This window comes from Coregonus clupeaformis, chromosome 1 (genome assembly GCF_020615455.1).
Source record: "Coregonus clupeaformis isolate EN_2021a chromosome 1, ASM2061545v1, whole genome shotgun sequence".
Taxonomy (NCBI): domain Eukaryota; kingdom Metazoa; phylum Chordata; class Actinopteri; order Salmoniformes; family Salmonidae; genus Coregonus; species Coregonus clupeaformis.
In genome coordinates, this window is record NC_059192.1 from 30,466,689 (window position 1) to 30,491,688 (window position 25,000).

General features: G+C 43.2%; 1 protein-coding gene across 13 annotated transcripts in view; it reads left to right on the plus strand.

Annotated features, from left to right (window-relative positions):
* Positions 1-25,000, plus strand: part of LOC121555656 (neurexin-1a-like) — an 838,957-nt gene that overhangs the window by 196,983 nt on the left and 616,974 nt on the right. For 9 of the 13 annotated variants that reach the window (XM_041869510.2, XM_041869572.2, XM_041869886.2 and 6 more), the window contains 3 exons: positions 10,722-11,023; positions 12,671-12,694; positions 13,866-14,027. In XM_041869510.2, coding sequence (XP_041725444.1) covers positions 10,722-11,023; positions 12,671-12,694; positions 13,866-14,027 — 488 coding nt within the window. The remainder of the gene's footprint in view (positions 1-10,721; positions 11,024-12,670; positions 12,695-13,865; positions 14,028-25,000) is intronic. The other 4 variants (XM_041869642.2, XM_045217453.1, XM_041869829.2 and 1 more) reach the window with 1 other exon arrangement.

The window sequence follows — 25,000 nt, forward strand, 5'->3', positions numbered from 1 at the left end:
GTCTATCCCCACTGTGAAGTACTCATCGTTCTCAGGCTTGGGGCCCCAACTCTATCCCGTACTCCTAGTTTTCAATAACAATCCATTATATCCTTACTCATGTATTAATTCCAACTGCATGCAGTAATGGCTCTGTATAGTACATGCCCACTGAAATATAATAAAAAAATATATTGACTGACTTAAACAATACTGTAACTTCCTGTCGACTGGTGCCCTACGTCTGGCAGAATATTTTATTTATTTGATCCATTCCCCTGACAAGCTTTGGCATTGTGGGTACATGTCACGGATAAGGGGAGGACAAAAATAAGGATAAAGTAGCAAACTCGCTGTCTCCTTTAGCCCCTAGACTCTAGGGCCTAGAGAGAGCACACAAATTAGTCTCTAAGATTGGAGCACACAATCACACACACACACACAATCACATACACACACACACAATCACATATACAGACACACACACACACACACACACACACACAACATTTGTGGGATCTGTGTTGGATGAGTCACTTTGTTGCGTTGAAATTCCCTCCTTCAATTCACAGCCCTCTATCTATTTATTATGGCCATTGAAGTGTTAGCTATTAAAATCAGATCCAACAATAATATCAAGGGGCTAGAAATCCAGGGCTTAAAAGTAAAGGTGTCATTGATGATTCATGTTTTCTTTTAAATCCGCAATTTGGATCCCTGCAGGGCCTCATAGAGGATCTAGATGATTTCTCTAACCTCTCTGGATTACAACTGAAGTGTGATAAGTGAAACATATTACGCATTGGATCGCAAAAAAAAATAAAAAATGATCTCACTACAATACATTTTAATAGAAAGTTAGCAAAAACAGATAAAATATTGCCATCATGGAAAGGACAACACCTGTCTATTGGTGGAAAAATCACCCTGATTAACTCTTTAGTCATATCCCAGTTTACCTATTTACTTATGGCCCTGCCTACACCTAACGACTTGTTCAAGAAAATTATATGAGCAAAAAATATTCCACTTTATTTGGAATGGCAAGCCAGACAAAATTAAATGAGCTTATTTATATAATTAATGTGAATTCGGAGGGCAGAAAATTATTCAATATTAAAGCATTTGACCTCTAAAAGCTTCAGTCATACAGAAGCTATACTTAAATCCGAACTGGTTCTCTAGCAGATTAGTAAGAATGGCTCACCACATGTTCAAGAATGGCCTTTTTCCCTTTATTCAGATAACAACCTCTCACTTTCGGTTATTTGAAAATGAAATTATCTCCAGAATATCGCTATTAAAAAAAATAAAGCCAGAGAGAGAGAGAGAGAGAGAGAGAGAGAGAGAGAGAGAGAGAGAGAGAGAGAGAGAGTGGAGACAGCTGGCCAATACTTTGCAGAATGCACTGCAGAAATGTGCCGACTTCTCTTAAGGATCACATGCATGTTATTCCTATGGCATAGCTAGCTGTCACTAGGTCCCGGCTACACTGAATGCAAACAGAAACGATCCGGCTAGACAATTCAGATGCAAGCTACTCTCCAGCACTTTCTATTTGTCAGTGTTTTGACTCATCACATACGATCCTCTGCTTTAGGGGACAGGATCCCCTGCTTTAGGGGACAGGATCCTCTGCTTTAGGGGACAGGATCCTTTGCTTTAGGGGACAGGATCTTCTTTCTAATTGGTATTCCTTTCTTATATTTCCTGAAAGAATGTGATCTTTATCAAGCCTCTCCCTGTAGCCTTGACTCCCTGTAGCCTTGACTCCCTGAGAGAGCATGCCCACCCCCCCACCCACCCCCCCAATCCCCCTATTCATTCATTGGCCACTGACATCAGCATGACAACCGGATGGGCCATTATGAGATGACCTTGGCACTAAAGTCAATCTGTCCATAACACTGCTGAAACCAGGGGCGCAACATTCACTGGGGACGGGGGGGGGGGGGGACATTCTGAAATTGAATTTTTGTCCCCCCCAGTTTTATCATTGGAATGTGATACAAAACGAGGCAACGGTATGCTTTAGGACCATGCCGAAACCTCAGAGCGGTCGGGTAGGCTGTTTGGAGTATTTATCCGAGTGGATAAAAAAATATATATGCAGTTGATGTCGGAAGTTTACATACATCTTAGCCAAATACATTTAAACTCAGTTTTTCACAATTCCTGACATTTAACTCTAGTAAAGATTCCCTGTCTTAGGTCAGTTAGGATCACCACTTTATTTTAAGAATGTGAAATGTGAGAATATTAGTAGAGAGAATTATTTATTTCAGCTTTTATTAATTTCATCACATTCCCAGTGGGTCAGAAGTTCACACACACTCAATTAGTATTTGGTAGCATTGCCATTAAATTGTTTAACTTGGGTCAAATGTTTTGGGTAGCCTTCCACAAGCTTCCCACAATAAGTTGGGTGTATTTTGGCCCATTCCTCCTGACAGAGCTGGTGTAACTGAGTCAGGTTTGTAGGCCTCTTTGCTCTCACACACTTTTTCAGTACTGCCCACTAATTTTCTATAGGATTGAGGTCAGGGCTTTGTGATGGCCACTCAAATACCTTGACTTTGTTGTCCTTAAGTCATTTTGCCACAACTTTGGAAGTATGCTTGGGGTCATTGTCCATTTGGAAGACCCATTTGCGACCAAGCTTTAACTTCCTGACTGATGTCTTGAGATGTTGCTTCAATATATCCACATAATTTTCCTTCCTCATGATGTCATCTATTTTGTGAAGTGCACCACTCCCTCCTGCAGCAAAGCACCCCCACAGCATGATGCTGCCACCCCCGTGCTTCACGGTTGGGATGGTGTTCTTCTGCTTTTTCCTCCAAACATAATGATGGTCATTATGGTCCAAAAGTTATATTTTTGTTTCATCAGGCCAGAGGACATTTCTCCAAAATGTTCCCATGTGCAGTTGCAAACCGTAGTCTGGCTTTTTTATGGCGGTTTTGGAGCAGTGGCTTCTTCCTTGCTGAGCGGCCTTTCAGGTTATGTCGATATAGGACTTGTTTTACTGTGGATATAGATACTTTTGTACCTGTTTCCTCCAGCATCTTCACAATGTCCTCTGCTGTTGTTCTGCGATTGATTTGCACTTTTCGCACCAAAGTACGTTCATCTCTAGGAGACAGAACGCATCTCCTTCCTGAGCGGTATGACGGCTGCGTGGTCCCATGGTGTTTATACTTGCGTATTATTGTTTGTACAGATGAATGTGGAACCTTCAGGCGTTTGGGAATTGCTCCCAAGGATGAACCAGACTTGTGGAGGTCTACAATTTTTTTTCTGAGGTCTTGGCTGATTTCTTTTATTTTTCCCATGATGTCAAGCAAAGATGTACTGAGTTTGAAGGTAGGCCTTGAAATACATCCACAGGTACACCTCCAATTGACTCAAATTATGTCAATTAGCCAATCAGAAGCTTCTAAAGCCATGAATTTTCCAAGCTGTTTAAAGGCACAGTCAACTTAGTGTATGTAAACTTCTGACCCACTGGAATTGTGATACAGTGAATTATAAGTGAAATAATCTGTCTGTAAACAATTGTTGGAAAAGTAGATGTCCTAACCGACTTGCCAAAACTATAGTTTGTTAACAAGAAATGTGTGGAGTGGTTCAAAAACGATTTTATATATATATATATATATATGTCACCCCCACTTCTAAAACCAAAGTTGTGCCCCTGGCTGAAACAGTAAGGCCACAGTGTGTAATTTCCCATCCTAGGGTCAACATCTTTCTATAGACAGACGACCACCCCCTCTCTGTAGATAAGGCTGGGGACCCTGATATAACGTGTGTGTGTGTGTGTGTGTGTGTGTGTGTGTGTGTGTGTGTGTGTGTGTGTGTGTGTGTGTGTGTGTGTGTGTGTGGAGTGTGTGTGTGTGTGCGCCTGCGTGTGGGGGCGGGAGGTGGGGTGATACCATATGGGACGTAAAGGAAACTATATAGAGGAGAATGAGAGTCGGGAGGCTTCCTCTATGTAATAATAACCTGTTGTGTGTGTTCTCCATTTCATTCAAGATAACAACATGTTATTGTCTACTAAATTTACACAGAATGGTCATGTGTCTTTGGCTCTCTGGCTTGCAGTAAAATTATATAAACAGACATAAAACATACATTGTACACATCGAACATTTAGATATTAGTTCTTATTTCGGATTGTCACCACTGTGTTGTGGTTTTCTAAGGCTATTTTCAAGACTGCTGGTGTTTGCTTGAAACCAACATAGTTTAAGAGGAAACAGCAATGTATTAATGTCCTATCACCTACACATGATGCTTCAACAGATTATAGCTAACATCCCCCAGTCTGGTAGGCATAAAGTTAGTCAAGTCTTTAGCCTTTAATGTTCTGAAGCCTCAGCCCACTCTGTTCTGCGGCCCAAATAGCACTCTATTACCTTTATAGTACATTTAGTTGGAACACTACCCTATGGGCCCTGGTCAAAAGTAGTGCACTATATAGTGAATAGGGTACCATTTTGGATGCAGCCTTCAACTCTAGTGTCTCCCGTAGAGGGATTATGGATATTTCCCAGCACGTATTAAACATTCTGTTTTAGCTGGTGTTTGGTCTCTCCTAGCAGGAGGACATGGTAGAGGCTCAGTGATGCTTCCTGTGATGATTCAACCATGCATGAGCTCAGGTGATGAGGATCTCTCCTCTCCTCTGCTCTCCACTGTGTGATCTTTCCTGTCGCTTGGAGACTCTCTGAGAGACAATGAAAGAAAACCTGTGCACTGTTCTGCGTTAGTTTCTTTCCTATACAGTGTTCCGAGTGATGTTCAGAGAGGGGACAAAGGAAAGAGAAGTGGAAGGGAGGAAGAGGTTTAGACAGACATTGAGAGAAAACACAGACATAGAAGAAAAGGAAACTAATGTGGTGCTTTTGCTTTAATAAAGTACAAGGCCTATTTCTGATGCTAACTACTTCACACAGATTGAAGCAGCATTCTACAGTCAGTGTGTTGCTACAGTATATCCACCAGTGTGTTGCTGCAGTATAACCACCAGTGTGTTGCTACAGTATCCACCCGGACCCAGCCGCTAGAGTCCGAAACTCCAGGGCAAAGTCCTGCGCGGTCCTCGTCCCCTGTCTCAGGTGGACCAGCTGCTCGCCCGCCTCTCTACCTTCGGGCGGGTGGTCGAAGACTGCCCGGAAGAGGCGAGCAAACTCCCCGTATTCCTTCAATGGGGCTCCTCCTTCACTCCAAACCGCGTTGGCCCACTCCAGGGCTTTCCCCGAGAGACAGGAGACGAGGGCGGACACCTTCTCCGGGCTGACGGTTGTAAAGTAGAGGTCCAGCTGCAGGAGGAATCTCTGGCAGAGGGCAGCTGTCCCGTCATACTCCCATGGTCAGGATAGTTGAATCCCTCTGGATGCTGGGGGGTGGGTGGCTGGATCCGGTCGCTCGGATGGTCTCGATGGTCTCCATCGCTTCTCCCAAGCTGGCTAGCATATCAGAATGCTCCAGGACCCGCGCCACGACTCCTGGCACGTTCGTTTCTCCTGCTGACGTGCGTGATTCTGTAATGAGGTGATGTTGAAGGAGTCAGGCGCAGGACGGTAAATCACAGAATAACAGGCTTTATTCCACAAATGCAAAGTTACGCAGCAATGCGTCAAAAACACTACAGTACGCAAAACAGGCGCACTGGAAAAACAAGGGACATGGGAAAATATCCCAGCGAGAAAAAATACACGGAGCTCCACCGAGCTTCACTATCCCCCACAATAAACAATAAAATACAAAGACAAGGGTGCAGAGGGAACACGTATACAGGTACTGATGAGGGGATATGAACCAGGTGTGTGTAATGAACAAGACAAAACAAATGGAATGATGAGATGAGGAGCGGCAGTGGCTAGAAGGCTGGTGACGACGACCGTCGAAACCTGCCCGAACAAGGAGAGGAGGCAGCTTCGGAGGAAGTTGTGACACTTACCTAGAGGAGAAGTGTACTGTTATATTTAGCCCTTACCTAGAGGAGAAGTCTACTGTTATATTTAGCCCTTACCTAGAGGAGAAGTGTCCTGTTAGATTTAGCCCTTACCTAGAGGAGAAGTGTCCTGTTAGATTTAGCCCTTACCTAGAGGAGAAGTGTACTGTTAGATTTAGCCCTTACCTAGAAGAGAAGTGTACTGTTAGATTTAGCCCTTACCTAGAGGAGAAGTGTCCTGTTAGATTTAGCCCTTACCTAGAGGAGAAGTGTCCTGTTAGATTTAGCCCTTACCTAGAGGAGAACTGTCCTGTTAGATTTAGCCCTTACCTAGAGGAGAAGTGTCCTGTTAGATTTAGCCCTTACCTACAGGAGAAGTGTACTGTTAGATTTAGCTCAGTACCTTTCTGAGTTGTTGGGTTTCCTTCCTTCCATCCCTCCTCTTTCCTTTTATATTTTATATTTGAGATTCTTCAAATAGCCTCCCTTTGTCTTGATGACTGCATTGCACACTCTTGGCATTCTCTCAACCAACTTTACCTGGAATGCTTTTCCAACAGTCTTGAAGGAGTTCCCACATATGCTGAGCACTTGTTGGCTGCTTTTCCTTCACTCTGCGTTCTGACTCATCCCAAACCATCTCAATTGGGTTGAGGTCAGGGGATTGTTGAGGCCAGGTCATCTGATGCAGCACTCCATCACTCTCCTTCTTGGTATAATACCTATCACTGTCACCTAACTCTGTTACCTAACACTGCCACCTAATACCTAACACTGTCACCTAACACTGTTGGCTAGAATTCAAATTGATATAGGGCTGGCACACGTGGGGGGAAATGTAGGGAAAAGTCACATTCAAACTAGGGATTTTGTGGCTAACAACAGTAATTCTGCTCATATGTTATGTTATGCAAGTATGAACAAAATAATTACACATCAGCCCAAAGCTGGAGGTTTAAAAAATACTTAGTAGTCACCAAAGTTCCGGAGCATGTCTTTAATGCAAACAAAATGCAGTGCAGACTAGTTCAGTGCACACTGTTTATACAGCCATATGCACACTGTTTATACTGTATGTCTGTGATTCACACTATATATGCAACTGCCAGGTTGACTATTATACTCACAGAGGCAGTAACAGTCTGAATATTAGATTTTACATTAGATTCAACAGTTAATACACTGTGGCTGCACACATGCAGGCCTCCAGTGGTAAATATGACACCTGTGTGACTTCTGATGGGTCTAATTCCACTAGGTTCTCTACTCTTAAAGTACAAAAGGAAAAAATAAATAAACATAAATATGAGTTGTATTAACAACGGTGTTTGTTCTTCACTGGTTGCCCTTTTCTTGTGGCAACAGGTCACAAGTCTTGCTGCTGTGATGACACACTGTGGTATTTCACCCAATAGATATGGGAGTTTATCAAAATTGAATTTGTTTTCTAATTCTTTGTGGATCTGTGTAATCTGAGGGAAATATGTGTCTCTTATATGGTCATACATTTGGCAGGAGGTTAGGAAGTGCAGCTCAGTTTCCACCTCATTTTGTGGTCAGTGTGCACATAGCCTGTCTTCTCTTGAGAGCCAGGTCTGCCTACGGAGACCTTTCTCAATAGCAAGGCTATGCTCACTGAATCTGTACATAGTCAAAGCTTTCCTTAAGTTTGGCTCAGTCACAGTGGTCAGGTATGAAATGCGTGGACAGAGTCCAGGAGCCAAGACCTGAAATAATTGACCGCTTTTTGGAATCTTTCAGAGCTAGAATCAGTTCTTTAAGATCCATTTTCAGCAATTCCGAGCTAGCCCTCCTGATGTGGTTTGACCCCACATGGACTATGACAGTGTCAGCCCCCGGCAGCTGCCGTAGAACGGTAGGAAGCAGCCTGGTAATGTCCTGTATTCGTACTCCAGGGTAGCACAGAGTTTTTGCCCCGAGAACCGAAGATCTGAAACCGATTAGAAGCCACCGGAGAGGGAGACAGAACAGAGGTCTGATCGTTAGGTCTGACCCAAAGACAGGAGTCGGAGGAATGCATGAGGAGAGAGAGAGAGAGAGAGAGAGAGAGAGAGAGAGAGAGAGAGAGAGAGAGAGAGAGAGAGATGAATGGTCAAGGAGTGATGGAGTTGATAAGCTGTCCAGGACTGACAGGAGGAGAAGGTGTGTGTGTGTGTGCTTATGTGCGGGTGGGTGTGGGGAGGATACCTGTCACTCACTTATACTGATGGAGGATGGAGGCTCAGGGGCTTGAGAGAGAGCCTTAAAGCTTAAAGAGAGAGGAGAGGAACAGCCAGAGAAGGGCCAAGATCCAGTCACGCTGAATTACGGCCCCTTATAGTGTTTTTCAGAGGTGCAGAATAGTACCTTTAAAGAGGGATCGATGGCCTGACAAATTGCTCCGGAGAGGTACCCTCTTTATTGGGCCATTCTCTGTGTGTGTGTGTGTGTGTGTGTGTGTGTGTCTGTCTGTCTGTCTCTGTCTGTCTGTAGTCTATGTATCAATGAGTGGGTACCTGTGTAGTGTATGTATGTAATGTGTATTTAAACTTGTAGTGTTTTGCATTTATTATATTTATGGTAATTTAACACAGTGGTCCATTTGTGGTGGTGTTATTGTTGGATGGTGATTTGAATAGCTTGTTATTTTCTCCCAGATCTCTTTCTAAATGGCTTAGCTAATGGTTGACCTACCATTGTACCCTCCCTGCCTGATGCTACCTCTTTCCAATACTGACCCCTGAAATAGTTATTTTCAGCATCTTCCTCTGTTGTTCCATGGATCTTCACTAGCTCATCTCTTGTCTCTTAGAATGTTTTATGGCTAAAAGAGAACCGCAAACCGCCAGCCTTCCAATGGGTTTATTGGCTTGAAAATGTGTAGCAGCAAAATTAATTGGATTGATTTTATTATGGAGCTTTGGTGAATCCGACACAGAACAGAAATCTCTCTCTCTCGCACTCTCTCTCTCTCTCTCTCTCTCTCTCTCTCTCTCTCTCTCTCTCTCTCTCTCTCTCTCTCCCTCTCTCTCTCTCTCTCTCACTCTGCATGCACTGAAAAAAATGCAATGTAATACTCACTCCTCCATTATACAATTACTGCCTCTCCATTCACAAACACAATAGAGCCAGCTAACGTAAACAATCCAGGCTTTTTTTGCAAATGGAATTATGGGTTTTTCTGTTTTTTCATCTGAACAGCAATGGTGCATATTTGCATTGTATTATGATGTAACAGTAGAAGGGTTTCCTCTTCAACGTGTGAAGCATAAACCAAACCAGCAGTTCTGGTAACAGAATCCTTACCTTCTGATTGATTTAGGCATGTGTGACTTTGAGGAACTTCCAGCAAATTCCTAAACAAGGCAAATACGCAGTGAACTTGAAGTTGGTACACTACCGGGTCCACACTACCTGGTCCACACTTCCTGGTACACACTACATTGTCCACTACCTGGTCCACACTAACTGGTCCACACTACCTGCTACCCTACCTTGTCCACTACCTGGTCCACACTACCTGGTCCACACTACCTGGTCCACACTACCTGGTACACTACCTGGTCCACACTACCTGGTCCACACTACCTGGTCCACACTACCTGGTTCACTATCTGGTCCACACTACCTGGTCCACACTACCTGGTCCACACTACCTGGTTCACTATCTGCTCCACACTGCTTGGTCCACACTACTTGGTCCACACTACCTGGTCCACACTACCTGAGATACAGGTAAGAACTTGAAGTTGGTACACTACCTGGTCCACACTACCTGGTCCACACTACCTGGTTCACTATCTGGTCCACACTACTTGGTCCACACTACTTGGTCCACACTACCTGGTCCACACTACCTGGTACACTATCTGGTCCACACTACCTGGTCCACACTACCTGAGGTACAGGTAAGAACTTGAAGTTCGTACACTACCTGGTCCACACTACCTGAGGTACAGGTAAGAACTTGAGACAAGGCTTCCTGTTGCTTTCTGGGGCACCGTGAGCAGCAGGTCACAAGGTTTTTATGCATACCCTCGGTATGGTGGGTTACAGTAAGTATCAGTAATGCAGCCCATTGGAGGACCAATATAAAGGTCCACCAGTAAGTACTGTACAGAGCCAGCCCTTAGCAGAACAGTCTTTCTTTGTCAATGGCCATATCATCCCATTTTATCACCGCAAGTCAAGTCCAAACTGAATGCCAAGTGTTATAGCCTAACTTTTTTGAATTCTTCCTTTACATTCTGAACAGCTAAATCACATCAAATCAAATCAAATTGTATTGGTCGCATACACATATTTAGCAGATGTTATTGCGGGTGAATAACAAAATGCTTGTGTTCCTAGCTCCAGCAGTGCAGTAATATCTAACAATTCACAACAATACACACAAATCTAAAAGTAAAATAATGGAATTAAGAAATGTATAAATATTAGGACGAGCAATGTCGGAGTCTGCAGTATAAATATACATACTGTACATATGAAATGAGTAAAAGAGTATATAAACATCATTAAAGTGACCAGTGTTCCATTATTAAAGTGACCAGTGATTCCATGTCAATGTATATAGGGCAGCAACCTCTAAGGTGGACAGCTAAGCAGCCGAGCTATAGGAAATGTAAGAGTTGTTCCTCTTCCCTTCCTTCTTCTGATGTAAAACTCAATGCCCCCCCTCTCTCTCTCTCTCTCTCTCTCTCTCTCTCTCTCTCTCTCTCTCTCTCTCTCTCTCTCTCTCTCTCTCTCTCTCTCTCTCTCTCTTTGTGTCATCTTATAGGAAAAGAAGACTATGTGGCGACCTTCAAGGGATCCGAGTTCTTTTGCTACGACCTGTCCTTGAACCCGATCCAGAGCAGCAGCGACGAGATCACCCTGTCCTTCAAGACATTACAGAGGAACGGTCTAATGCTTCACACGGGGAAGTCTGCAGACTATGTCAACCTCGCCCTGAAAAACGGAGCCGTGTCGCTGGTCATTAATTTGGGGTCTGGAGCCTTTGAAGCTCTGGTGGAACCGGTCAATGGGAAATTCAATGACAATGATTGGCATGATGTCAAAGTTACAAGGAATCTACGTCAGGTAACAGTACAGCGGGTGACTGCCATGGAGACTTAGTAGTAAACTAATTTGGATGAGCCAAATTTGATTGAATTTGATCATTACAATCAAACTATTTAACTATTTTGGAATAAGTATTTGGATTGACTATACTAATGATTTGATCTGTAGTTAAGACATGAGGAAGGCGGTGATGCATTTCAGCAGGGACACATATAGACCAATGGTAGGCATCAATAGAGGACAGACCATGGAATATCAGAGGTATCAATAGTGGAAAGACCATGTGAAAAAGAACGTAGCTCTTACCGAGCGTCACTTTGTTCAGAAAAGCTGATCTCTGAGTCATCAATTTCTTGGCAGCTTTTCCCTCTATAGTTGTGACCACAATGAACAGCCTCTATTGACTTTTAGAGGATCAGCCTTCTCTTTGTTGACCTCTGGGTCTTTGGCTGCTCAACACATGCTCTTTTTACTGAAAATACAATGCACGCTAAGATTTGTTTTTCTGTTACAATACAAAGAAAACTGCTAAATTAAGAAACATAGAAGCAACACAGTTTACAAGCGACAAAGTTTGCTTCATGACATATAGGTGAAAGTATAGAATATAATGGCTTCCCTTTCACTTGTACAGCATCCTACCAACACACTAGCTCTCTAGATGTGTTCCTGCTCACAGCATCCCACCAACACACTAGCTCTCTAGATTTGTTCCTGCTCACAGCATCCCACCAACACACTAGCTCTCTAGATGTGTTCCTGCTCACATAGTAGTTGATTGTTTCTTTTGAAACACCCCACCGACAAAGATATTTTTAAAAAAATCGAGATAATTTGAGTAATGTTAAAATTGAATTGAACTGTGAAAACATTAAGAATGCATAATGAAAGTGCATGCTCAACGGGGGATTCAATTTCCATTCTCCTTCTCATTTTGTGTCAGGGTCTTTGCTTTGTCTCATTGCAGTAAAGTGATCCTAAAGTCCATCAATAAGACCAAATGGAGGCACAGTACTGTAAGTTGAGATCCTGACCACCAACGTCCCAACAGATGAGATCGGTCAGAATCGGGGTCCAAAACGGGTCTTGAAAATCATGAAAATGGTCCAAACTGGTCCTGATAATGAAAATGTTTATATAATTAACCCAAAGCATCCAAAGAAAAAGAAGGTCTTTCGTTAAAGAGGGTCGACTGATGTGCTTTAGGCATTCTCTCTTATTAACCATTTGTTTTCTGTCTGTCATACAGAGGGGTCGGGGGTCAGGGGTTGGGGGGGTTGTTGATGCCTACCCAGGGCATTCCGGTCTACATGGACAGTCCCATGTAGACCATAGGGAGTCACTGATTGATCCAATGCGAGCTAGCTCACTTCCACTTGTGGGAGCATTTTCGCTAGTCTCCCTTAGTCTGGTTTTTTTCTTGTAAAAATAACTTATTTTGCCCTTTTTTACTCTATGTTACTAACATGCTTTGAAAAACAACAACTAACATGTCATTCATGGAATGTGTCATATAACTAACCAATCTCTTTTTTTTAAGTTTATTAACAACAACAACAACCACAATGTACTAACCTTTGGTAGTTAACCATCATCTCTTTTTTGAGTAAGTATCGTTATTCTGTTGACAGTTTTTCATTTCCTTTCTCCCCCCTCTCCACAAAGCACTCAGGCATTGGACACGCTATGGTAAACAAACTCCATTGTTCGGTAGATATCATTCTAATTGTTTCTTAGTTTGGGTTTGCCGTGGGTTTCTTTTCTATCTTTTCTTACTGTAGACGTCATTAACAAAACAAAGGGAACGGCGGTTGGTACTCTTTCTGCTTACCTTTTGACCTCCTTTTTATTTTGACTCTATTTTCATTCGTTGGTTGGTTTTCACCACTTCCTGTTATTTTTACTTCCTGTATCCTGTCCAGTCACGTTTTTAGGGGCATCGTTTCAAGCCTTTTGCATCAAGCAGTGGTTATCAAAGGAGGACCAATGTCTGTCTCCTGCCTGGCTGGCCTGATGCTCATTGGCTCAGCCAGTGTTCTATTTCCCATTCACTCTGCATGGCACTCCGAATGCTGCTCTGTATGCTGCACATGCTCACACTGCCCACTATTCGTCCAGGCCAGCTGTCATTTTCATTGGTGCTTTTTCTTCTGGTCCCTCGTTGTAATTTTTTCAGCACGATCCACCCATCATCTGCTTCTGCATGCATCCGACACGAGCACAAAGTGTCAGACTAAAACGATTAGCAGACCTATTAGCAGACACTATCTTGGGAAATTTGTATTTTTTTGTGCTTGCAACTGCTTACTTTTGTATTTCTGAAAAAACTAATTTCTGGGTATCATTAACCAAACGCTAAACATGTAGTTGTGGCTTCTACTTGCTTGTTGCTTTCTATATCCAACCCACTTGCACACTATTATTTTTTCCCCCATTTGAAAACAAACTGCTGATTAACTTTTACTAATATGTAACCCTAGCAAAACTAACCTAGATAACATTCTACTAACACCATTTTTGTGTCTGCTGAAATTACTTTTGAGTTGCAGTAGGGGCTAACATACTAACACACTTAGTCTGGGGCAACTAACTAACTCCCTAGCTAACTAGCTGTATCATTCCCTTGGAGGGCTAGCCGTCTACTTCTCAAACTACTAATCCTAAACTGGACAAAATAAACAAAAAACAAGAAAAGAAAAAAAACAGACATGAAAATGGGTTTCTACAATCTTTACCAAACATCTATAGAAGAACAATTATACTATCAGAAGTCTATGAAAGAGGCATAAAGCCGCTGGACTGAGAGCTCTGATAGGCTTTCAGAGTATAGCGTGTCCTTTCCCTGTGCTTTGTTGTCTAGGTAACTATATCCGTGGATGGGATACTGACCACCACAGGGTACACTCAAGAGGATTACACCATGCTAGGCTCCGACGACTTTTTCTATGTTGGCGGGAGTCCTAGCACCGCTGACCTGCCTGGATCACCTGTTAGCAACAACTTTATGGGTTGTCTGAAAGAGGTAAACACCCACACACTGCACAGTGATCTCAGGGTAGGGGGAGTGGGCATCACACCACACACTGCACAGTGATCTCAGGGTAGAGGGAGTGGGCATCACACCACACACTGCACAGTGATCTCAGGGTAGGGGGAGTGGGCATCACACCACACACTGCACAGTGATCTCAGAGTAGGGGGAGTGGGCATCACACCACACACTGCACAGTGATCTCAGGGTAGAGGGAGTGGGCATCACACCACACACTGCACAGTGATCTCAGGGTAGGGGGAGTGGGCATCACACCACACACTGCACAGTGATCTCAGGGTAGGGGAGTGGGCATCACACCACACACTGCACAGTGATCTCAGGGTAGGGGGAGTGGGCATCACACCACACACTGCACAGTGATCTCAGGGTAGAGGGAGTGGGCATCACACCACACCCTGCACAGTGATCTCAGGGTAGGGGGAGTGGGCATCACACCACACACTGCACAGTGATCTCAGGGTAGGGGGAGTGGGCATCACACCACACACTGCACAGTGATCTCAGGGTAGGGGGAGTGGGCATCACACCACACACTGCACAGTGATCTCAGGGTAAGGGGGGTGGGCATCACACCACACACTGCACAGTGATCTCAGGGTAGGGGAGTGGGCATCACACCACACACTGCACAGTGATCTCAGGGTAGGGGGGAGTGGGCATCACACCACACACTGCACAGTGATCTCAGGGTAGGGGGAGTGGGCATCACACCACACACTGCACAGTGATCTCAGGGTAGGGGGAGTGGGCATCACACCACACACTGCACAGTGATCTCAGTGTAGGATGAGTGGGCATCACACCACACACTGCACAGTGATCTCAGGGTAGGAGGAGTGGGCATCACACCACACACTGCACAGTGATCTCAGGGTAGGAGGAGTGGGCATCACACCACACACTGCACAGTGATCTCAGGGTAGGGGGAGTGGGCATCACACCACACACTGCACAGTGATCTCAGGGTAGGAGGAGTGGGCATCACACCAAACACTGCATAGTGATCTCAGGGTAGGAGGAGTGGGCATCACACCACACACTGCACAGTGATCTCAGGGTAGGGGGAGTGGAGTGTACAGTACATCACTGCACAGTGATCTCAGGGTAGGAGGAGTGGGGTGTACAGTACATCACTGCACAGTGATCTCAGGGTAGGAGGAGTGGGGTGTACAGTACATCACTGCACAGTGATCTCAGGGTAGGAGGAGTGGGGTGTACAGTACATCACTGCACAGTGATCTCAGGGTAGGAGGAGTGGGGTGTACAGTACATCACTGCACAGTGATCTCAGGGTAGGAGGAGTGGGGTGTACAGTACATCACTGCACAGTGATCTCAGGGTAGGGGGAGGGGAGTGTACTGTACATCACTGCACAGTGATCTCAGGGTAGGGGGAGGGGAGTGTACTGTACATCACTGCACAGTGATCTCATGGTAGGGGGAGGGGAGTGTACAGTACATCACTGCACAGTGATCTCAGGGTAGGAGGAGTGGGGTGTACAGTACATCACTGCACAGTGATCTCAGGGTAGGGGGAGGGGAGTGTACAGTACATCACTGCACAGTGATCTCAGGGTAGGAGGAGTGGGGTGTACAGTACATCACTGCACAGTGATCTCAGGGTAGGGGGAGGGGAGTGTACAGTACAACACTGCACAGTGATCTCAGGGTAGGGGGAGGGGAGTGTACAGTACATCACTGCACAGTGATCTCAGGGTAGGAGGAGTGGGGTGTACAGTACATCACTGGGTCCAGGCCTTGCTCTTATAGACACACACAGTCACTCTCTTCTTCAATCTCAATCTTTCTCTCTCTTAAGCAAACACTCACTCACTCGCTCTCTCTTTCAATATATATATATATATATATATATATATATATATATATATATATATATATATATATATATATATATATATATATATATATATAATTTTTTTATGGGGTGGATCTGCTTTAATATTGCAAATTGATTGTGGCTTCTATCAATGTAATTGTCTGCATCATTTCCAATCCCCCATATACTTTTTCTTATAAATATATATTTTTGATATTTTCCTTTATTATTTCCCCTAACCCTACCACCCCTCCTCTAATTGGAGTAAACTAATGGACAACAACACGTGGGCTTGTAGTTCCAGAGTATACATACAATACACAGTACCATTCAAATGTTTGGACACACCTACTCATTCAAGGGTTTTACTTAATTTTTACTATGTTCTACATTGTAGAATAATAGTGAAGACATCAAAACTATGAAATAACACATATGGAATCATGTAGTAACCAAAAAAGTGTTAAACAACTCAAAAAATATTTTAGATTTTAGATTCTTCAAAGTAGCCACCCTTTGCCTTGATGACAGCTTTGCACACTCTTGGCATTGTCTCAACCAGCTTCATGAGAAATGCTCTTCCAACAGTCTTGCTGAGCACTTGTTGGCTGCTTTTCCTTCACTCTGCGGTCCAACTCATCCCAAACCATCTCAATTGGGTGGAGGCCAGGTCATCTGACACAGCACTCCATCACTCTCCTTCTTGGTCAAATAGCCCTTACACAGCCTGGAGGTTTTTTGGGTCATTGTCCTGTTGAAAAACAAATGATACTCCCACTAAGCTCAAACCAAATGGGATGGCGTATCGCTGCAGAATGCTGTGGTAGCCATGCTGGTTAAGTGTGCCTTGAATTCTACATAAATCACAGACAGAGTCCCCAGCAAAGCACCCCCACACCATAACACCTCCTACTTCATGCTTTATGGTGGGAACTACACATGAGGAGATCATCCGTATCACCCACGCCGCGTCTCACAAAGACACGGTGGTTGGAACCAAAAAGCTCCAATTTGGACTCCAGATCAAAGGACACATTTCCACCGGTCTAATGTCCATTGCTCGTGTTTCTTGGCCCAAGCAAGTCTCTTCTTCTTATTGGTGTCCTTTAGTAGTGATTTCTTTGCAGCAATTCGTCCATGAAAGCCTGATTCACATAGTCTCCTCTGAACAGTTGATGTTGAGATGTGTCTGTGACTTCAACTCTGTGAAGCATTTATTTGGGCTGCAATTTCTGAGGCTGGTAACTCTAATGAACTTATCCTCTGCAGCAGAGGTAACTCTGGGTCTTCCATTCCTGTGGCAGTCCTCATGAGAGCCAGTTTCATCATAGCGCTTGATGGTTTTTGCGACTGCACTTGAAGAAACTTTCAAAGTTCTTGAAAATTTCCGGATTGACTGTCCTTCATGTCTTAAAGTAATGATGGACTGTCGTTTCTCTTTGCTTACTTGAGCTGTTCTTGCCATAATATGGACATGGTCTTTTACCAAATAGGGCTATCTTCTGTATACCCCCCACCCCCACCCCCCCAGTACAGTACATACTTGTTCTCCCCACTGTATGTTTCAACTGTGATGTTTCACAAAAGTTCTGAACCTTTCTATTCTCATAGTTTCTACAGATTGTAAATTAAAGATAAACATTTTTGCTACGAGTATTATTATAGTATTGATCAATTGACTATGACTTTTCAGATCACTCAGCAGTGCTATTTGCAGAGTTATCACCAGGTAAATGTTGTAATTCTTCAGCCATTCCTTAACCTGCGACCAAAACAAGCCACATATGGAGAGTACCAAAACAAGTGATCTAATGATTCTGTCTCTTCACATGATCAATCTGCAGAGCTGGGATGGTTGTATCCCCCATATATAACATTCTATTGACTGCAAGAATTTTGTATAATAATTTAAATAGAAAAACTGTAAGTTTTGAATCCGGTGTCATTTTGTGTATCAGTTCATAAACCATGTTCCATGGAATCGGTACATCGAAAATCTCTTCCCAACTATTTTGCAATCTTTTTGCACAGCTGTCAGTTTTTTGGTTGTTAAATGAAACTGGTATACTTTTTTATTTATCACAATTTTCTTTAACCCGTTTTGGTTCTTACTTTCTCCCACTTCCACCTGGCTCTTCCATTGTTGTGGTAATGCTGCAATTAGTCGGTTGTAATTTTTGATGGAGCAGACATTAAAATATATTTTTGTTAGCTGCATGTGTGACATAACTCCACCAGTCCTATTTATGATATAATTTACAAAGATTATACCAATTTTATCAAATTGCGATATTTTGGAGATTATTTCATTTTCAAATAACAGAAAGTTAGAAGTTGTAATCTGAATAAAGAGAAAAATGCCATTCTTGAACACGGGGACATTCTTACTAATCTGCTAGAGAACCAGTTCAGATTTAAGTATAGCTTTTGTATGACTGAAGCCTTTAGTGAGAGGTCTAATGCTTTAATATTGAATAATTTCTGCCCTATGAATTCATATTCATTATATAAACAGGCCCATTTAAGTTTGTCTGGCTTGCCGTTCCAAGTAAAATTGAATATTTATTGCTCATATAATTTAAAAAAACAAGTTGTTAGGTGTAGGCAAGGCTATAAGCAAATAGGTAAACGTGGTAGCAAGATTTTATCTATTTTTGTTAACTTTCTATTAACATGTATTGTAGTGAGATCCTTTATTTATTTCGGGATATGAATACCGAGTATGTCCACTTCACCGTCAGACCATTTTATTGGCAAACTACACGGTAATGTAAAAGTTGTATTTTTTTGTGATCCAATACGTAACATAGTACACTTATCATAATTTGGTTGTAATCCAGAGAGGTTAGAACAATTATCTAGATCCTCTATGTGGCTGTGCAGGGATCCAAATTGTGGATTTAAAAGAAAACATGAATCATCAGCTTACAATGACACCTTTATTTTTAAACACTGGATTTCTAGCCCCTTGATATTATTGCTGGATTTGATTTCAATAGATAACATTTCGATGGCCATAATAAATAGATATTCCAATAATGGACAACCTTGTTTTACTCCTCCTAATACTTTCTGAGTATACTTTCTCCTAATCTGTCCCAACACTCCATACACCTCCCTGTCATACCTCAGAGGTTTTCCTGCCAAGACAATTGTGTTTGCAGAACCTAAAGAGTTCTTATTAAGAGTTCTAAATCAGTTACAAAATATTTTGGCGAACAAACATGCTATATGTAAGCATTACAATCAAAAGATAGACGCTGTGCCGTTTCGGTAATATCAAGATCTGTCAATTCAAGATCTGACAGTTTCAAAAGACGCTTCGCAATAATATTATACATAGAGCCTATTGAAGATATTCATCCATCCTGGACCACGCTGATGAAGGGAGTTGTTTCCATTTTCCCTTTCTATGTTATTTTCTGCTAAATATTACATTTGGGTGATTAATGGGATGCTGACCCAAAAAAGCATTTTGACATCAGCAGCCACCAAGGAATACAGTCTACTCTCGAGAAGTGACATCACCTCCCATTCTCTTTCCTCCTCATCTCTTTTTCCTCTATAACTTTTACCACCATCTCCCTCTCTCTCTCTCTCTCTCTCTCTCTCTCTCTCTCTCTCTCTCTCTCTCTCTCTCTCTCTCTCTCTCTCTCTCTCTCTCTCTCTCTCTCTCTCTCTTTTAAGTAGCTTTTCCCCTCCTTCTCTTCCTCCTGTGGTGTCATACATGTCTCCCCTTCTTCTCTCCTTACCCCCAGCCGTGGGTATCTTCCTCATAAACGAAACAGAAAAGTTATCATGCAACGGAGTCTTAATGAGCAGTCAGGGTACAGACCACACGTCCATGCTCTATCTCTTCCTCATTAGGGCTAGGAGCTCATTAGGGGTTCTATCTCGTTAGGGGCTGGAGCTCATTAAGGGGTTCTATCTCGTTAGGGCCATGCATGTCTTCGTTAGAGGGGTGCCTCTGAGATGATACATGGATCCGCGTCCCAAATGACACCCTATTCCCATAGAGTCAAAACTAAGTCACTATGTAGGGCATAGGGTGCCATTTGGGATTCAACCATGGAGCTATTGAAGAGACAAAGAGATAGACGGGAGAGAGCAGGGAGGTGTAAACACAGCCATCTGGTTGGTGGTATCCTCCTTGCAGTCAGCCAGGATGTGTCCCCAATGGCACCCTATTCCCTATATGGTGCACAACTTTTGACCAGAGTAGAGAATAGGCAATAGGGTGCCATTTGGGACATATCCTAGCACCTAGTCCTGTCAGTCCACCACGCCACAGGGGGGCACTTCTCCCCAGTCTTCTGTGCTTTTCTGGGTTGTAATCAAGGCATTTATGAGGAGTGTTGTGGTGCCCTCCCTGCAGTCTGCCTGACTGATAGTCAGTCCACCATGCCACAGGGGGTCGCACCAGATAAATCTTCCCCAGTCTTCTGAGGTTTAATGGGCTGGGATCAAGGCTGGAGTGTGTTGGCAGTGATGAATGAGGCCTATAGTTGCTATGAAGTGTCCCAGAGGAAGAGAGTCAGAGAGGGTTCCCCATTTATCCCATTCCTCTCTTCTTAAAGCCCTGTTCTGTGGTCATGCCTGGATGGGATACAGGGTTGTCAAATTGACGTCAAAAGTATATATTTTTTTTTACATTTTAGCTAACCCTAACCCTTTTCCTAACATTAAGTGAATTATCCTAACCTGCTACATTAATTATCTTAACCTGCTGTGTAAATGCTCCTAAATCTGCTACAAAAAGTCAACTTTGAAAAAAGCTTGATCCTTTCTAGACAGAACCCTGTTCTGTAGGCAATGGTTGCAGGATGATGACATATGACATATGAGAAGTGATCAAGCAGCAGCAAGTTGCCTTGGCAACTCTCATTGATGACATCTGCCTGTGGCATAGCCACACTGTCCATCTCATGTTCCATGTTTCAGTACATGTCTGCAGGTCCCAGTCTTTGCTGCTGCTGTACTGTTCTTTTGTCATGACAAACACCAGTCTAAGCTACTGCGGTACTGTTCTGTTTATATGACAAACACCAGTGCAGTATTGGCCTAGACGTCATTGCCCCAGTCTGATAACAAATTAGTTCAGTACCTTTCTCCTGTGACTGTAGGAGAACGGGAGGGAGAGAAATAAAGAGAGAGTGGGAGAAAGCAAGAGAGAGAGAGGGGGGGGGGGGCACTAAGAAAGATAGAGAGAGAGAGAGAGAGAGAGAGAGAGAGAGAGAGAGAGAGAGAGAGAGAGAGAGAGAGAGAGAGAGAGAGAGAGAGAGAGAGAGAGAGAGAGAGAGAGAGAGAGAGAGAGATTGGTTTTCCACTCCAGAAGGGTGATGCTGATTGGGTTCACACTAACCCATTGAACACTGAGGTGTTGAAGTGCTATGTGTTCTCCTGGGTTATCTATTTGGCATTCATAGGAACAATTTTAAAGGACCAGGAACAGTGTCATGTCATATAGATTATATTAAGATTATGTCACATAATTACTCCCCACTTATTTTCCTAACACTATAACTGCTCTGTTTTAAACTTTGCTGTTTTTTGAGCTACAGTATTATTTACTGTATTTACAAATATCCTATAGATTAATTCAGAATCTGTATTCACAAAACCTGTATACATTAAATCAGAATCTGTATTTACAAAATCCTTATATATTAAGTCATAATCTGTATTTACAAAACCCTTATAGATTAAGTCAGAATCTGTATTTACAAAAACCCATCTAGATTAAGTCAGAATCTGTATTTACAAAACCCTTATAGATTAATTCAGAATCTGTATTTACAAAACCCTTATAGATTAAGTCCAAATCTGTATTTACAAAACCCTTATATATTAAGTCAGAATCTGTATTTACAAAACCCTTATAGATTAAATCAGAATCTGTATTTACAAAACCCTTATATATTAAGTCAGAATCTGTATTTACAAAACCCTTATAGATTAAGTCAGAATCTGTATTTACAAAACCCATCTAGATTAAGTCAGAATTTGTATTTACAAAACCCTTATAGATTAATTCAGAATCTGTATTTACAAAACCCTTATATATTAAGTCAGAATCTGTATTTACAAAACCCTTATAGATTAAGTCAGAATCTGTATTTACAAAACCCTTATAGATTAAGTCAGAATCTGTATTTACAAATCCTTATAGATTCAGTCAGAATATGTATTTACAAAACCCTTATAGATTAAGTTAGAATCTGCATTTACAAAACCCGTATATATTACGTCAGAATCTGTATTTACAAAACCGTTATAGATTAAGTCAGAAACTGGATTAACACAAACACTTATAGATTAAGTCAGAAACTGTATTCACACAAACCCTTATAGATTAAGTCAGAAACTGTATTCAAAACCCTTGGCTATAGATGAAGTCATTACTGTAACACATTTATATAATTACCACTTCTTCTACCATGTCTTGGCAGCTCTCCCTGTTTCTAATGGTGTGTACTCACTAAAAACAAATAAACTCTGAGGTGGATGAAGATCATGTGCCGCTAGGGGATCCATCTATACTACAGTGTGTGCATCCCAAATAGCACCCCATTCCCTACATAGTGTAGAACTTTTGACCAGAGCCCACATAGGTCTAGTAAGAAAGTAATGCACTATAAAGGGAATGGGGTGCCATTTGGGATGCAGACAGTATCTGGGAGGCCGCCCAACATCAGTACTCCATTAATTCCCTTTCCACTATATCAAACATGCCAAACTGGACTACTCTCTGTGGCATCATCCCAAATGGCATAGGGATCTATTCAAAAGTAGTGCACTATAGGGAATCGGGTGCCATATAGGACGCAGATTTTACACTATATAAAACATGACAAACTCTCTTACTGTCTGTTATTATCCTCTTACTATACTTGGTATTTATTTTCAGATACCACCAGATAGGGTGGGTGTGTTTAATAAACCAAGAACAAATGTACCAACTGGGGACATTTTGTTGGTCACTACAAGGTCAAAAGCTATTTCTACAGGATTTAGGGTTAAGGTTAGAATTAGTGTGTGCGTGGTGTGTGTGTGTGTGTGTGTGTGAGAGAGAGAGAGAGCCTGATGAATTTAGATGGCTGTAGATTGGTAGTGAGAGGCACATCCATCATCAGCAGGGTATATTTTAATCAGGTTTCCTGCTGATGTCTTAATCAGCGTTTTTACTGCAACACCTGCATTGTATACAGCTGTTAGCTCTCATCACTCTCCATCTCTCACTTCACACACACTTAGCTACCTCCCTCCCTCCCTCCACACAGACCCACACATTTAGCTACCTCCCTCCCTCCACACAGACCCACACACTTAGCTACCTCCCTCCCTCCACACAGACCCACACACTTAGCTACCTCCCTCCCTCCACACAGACCCACACACTTAGCTACCTCGCTCCCTCCACACAGACCCATACACTTAGCTACCTCCCTCCCTCCACACAGACCCACACATTTAGCTACCTCCATCCCTCCACACAGACCCACACACTTAGCTACCTCCATCCCTCCACACATACCCACACATTTCAGCTACCTCCCTCCCCCCCTCCACATTGACCAACACACTTCGCTACCTCCCTACCTACAGTACCTCACTACCGACAGTACCTCCCGACCTACAGTACCTCCCTACCTACAGTACCTCCCTACCTACAGTACCTCCCTACCTACAGTACCCCCCTACCTACAGTACCTCCCTACCGACAGTACCTCCCTACCTACAGTACCTCCCTACCTACAGTACCTCCCTACCGACAGTACCTCCCTACTGACAGTACCTCCCTACCGACAGTACCTCCCTACCGACAGTACCTCCCTACCGACAGTACCTCCCTACCGACAGTACCTCCATACCAGCATATTTTACTGCAACACTTACAAAGTGTACAGCTGTTAGCTCTCATCACTCTCCATCTCTCACTTAACAAATAAATCCAATAACTCCCTCCCTCCCACTGACTGACCTACCTACCTACCTACAGTACCTCCCTCCCTACAGTACCTACCTACCAACCTACCTACCTACTTAACCATCCAACCACACCAAGCCAAGGCATTTGCTCAGGGAGTTATCTCAAGTCTTCACTAATCACAAAAGTGTGGTTCACCGAACCACCTCCGTTACGGCCAGTTCTTTGCCTAAATATGGCCTCCATGGTACACTGATGCCCGGATCCACTGTGCTGTGCCCCCACTGCTGCCTCAGTGGACTGATCCACTGTGCTGTGCCCCCACGTCTGCCTCAGTGGACTGATCCACTGTGCTGTGCCCCCACTGCTGCCTCAGGTGGACTGATCCACTGTGCTGTGCCCCCACTGCTGCCTCAGTGGACAGATGTGAAAGGTAGTGCCACAGAAGAGCAACAACAGCTCGTCACGCACGGGTGGGCCCTAGTTAGAGCCGTGCAAACACTGCTAACATGGCTGCTCTGTTCTGAAGGTCCTGGGGGAACAAGACAGTGGTCTGAAGGTCCTGGGGGAACAAGACAGTGGTCTGAAGGTCCTGGGGGAACAAGACAGTGGTCTGAAGGTCCTGGGGGAACAAGACAGTGGTCTGAAGGTCCTGGGGGAACAAGACAGTGGTCTGAAGGTCCTGGGGGAAAAGACAGTGGTCTGAAGGTCCTGGGGGAACAAGACAGTGGTCTGAAGGTCCTGGGGGAACAGGACAGTGGTCTGAAAGTCCTGGGGGAACAAGACAGTGGTCTGATGGTCCTGAGGGAACAAGACAGTGTTCTGTCTGCAACAGTACCAAACATAGCTACCTGCATGAGTTTTCATGTCTCATCACACGGTGCTATACAGTGCTGCTAATTGAAAACTAAATACATTTTTACAAAACTATACACAAAGGTCAATAATATATGATTACTGTAGATACAAATGATTAAGTTCACATTTTTCTCTATGGATTACTGAATACATATATTGTAGTAGGCTCCTTTGAAAAGTCAGAGTGTTGTGAAATTGCATTTAAATTACATTCAAATGATGCCCTTTTCAAAAGCTCTGGAAAATATGCCAGTTTTCAAAGGTTGAGGCTGCAATAATTTACGCTGATACAGGCCTCTATTTATCTCAATTTAATGTT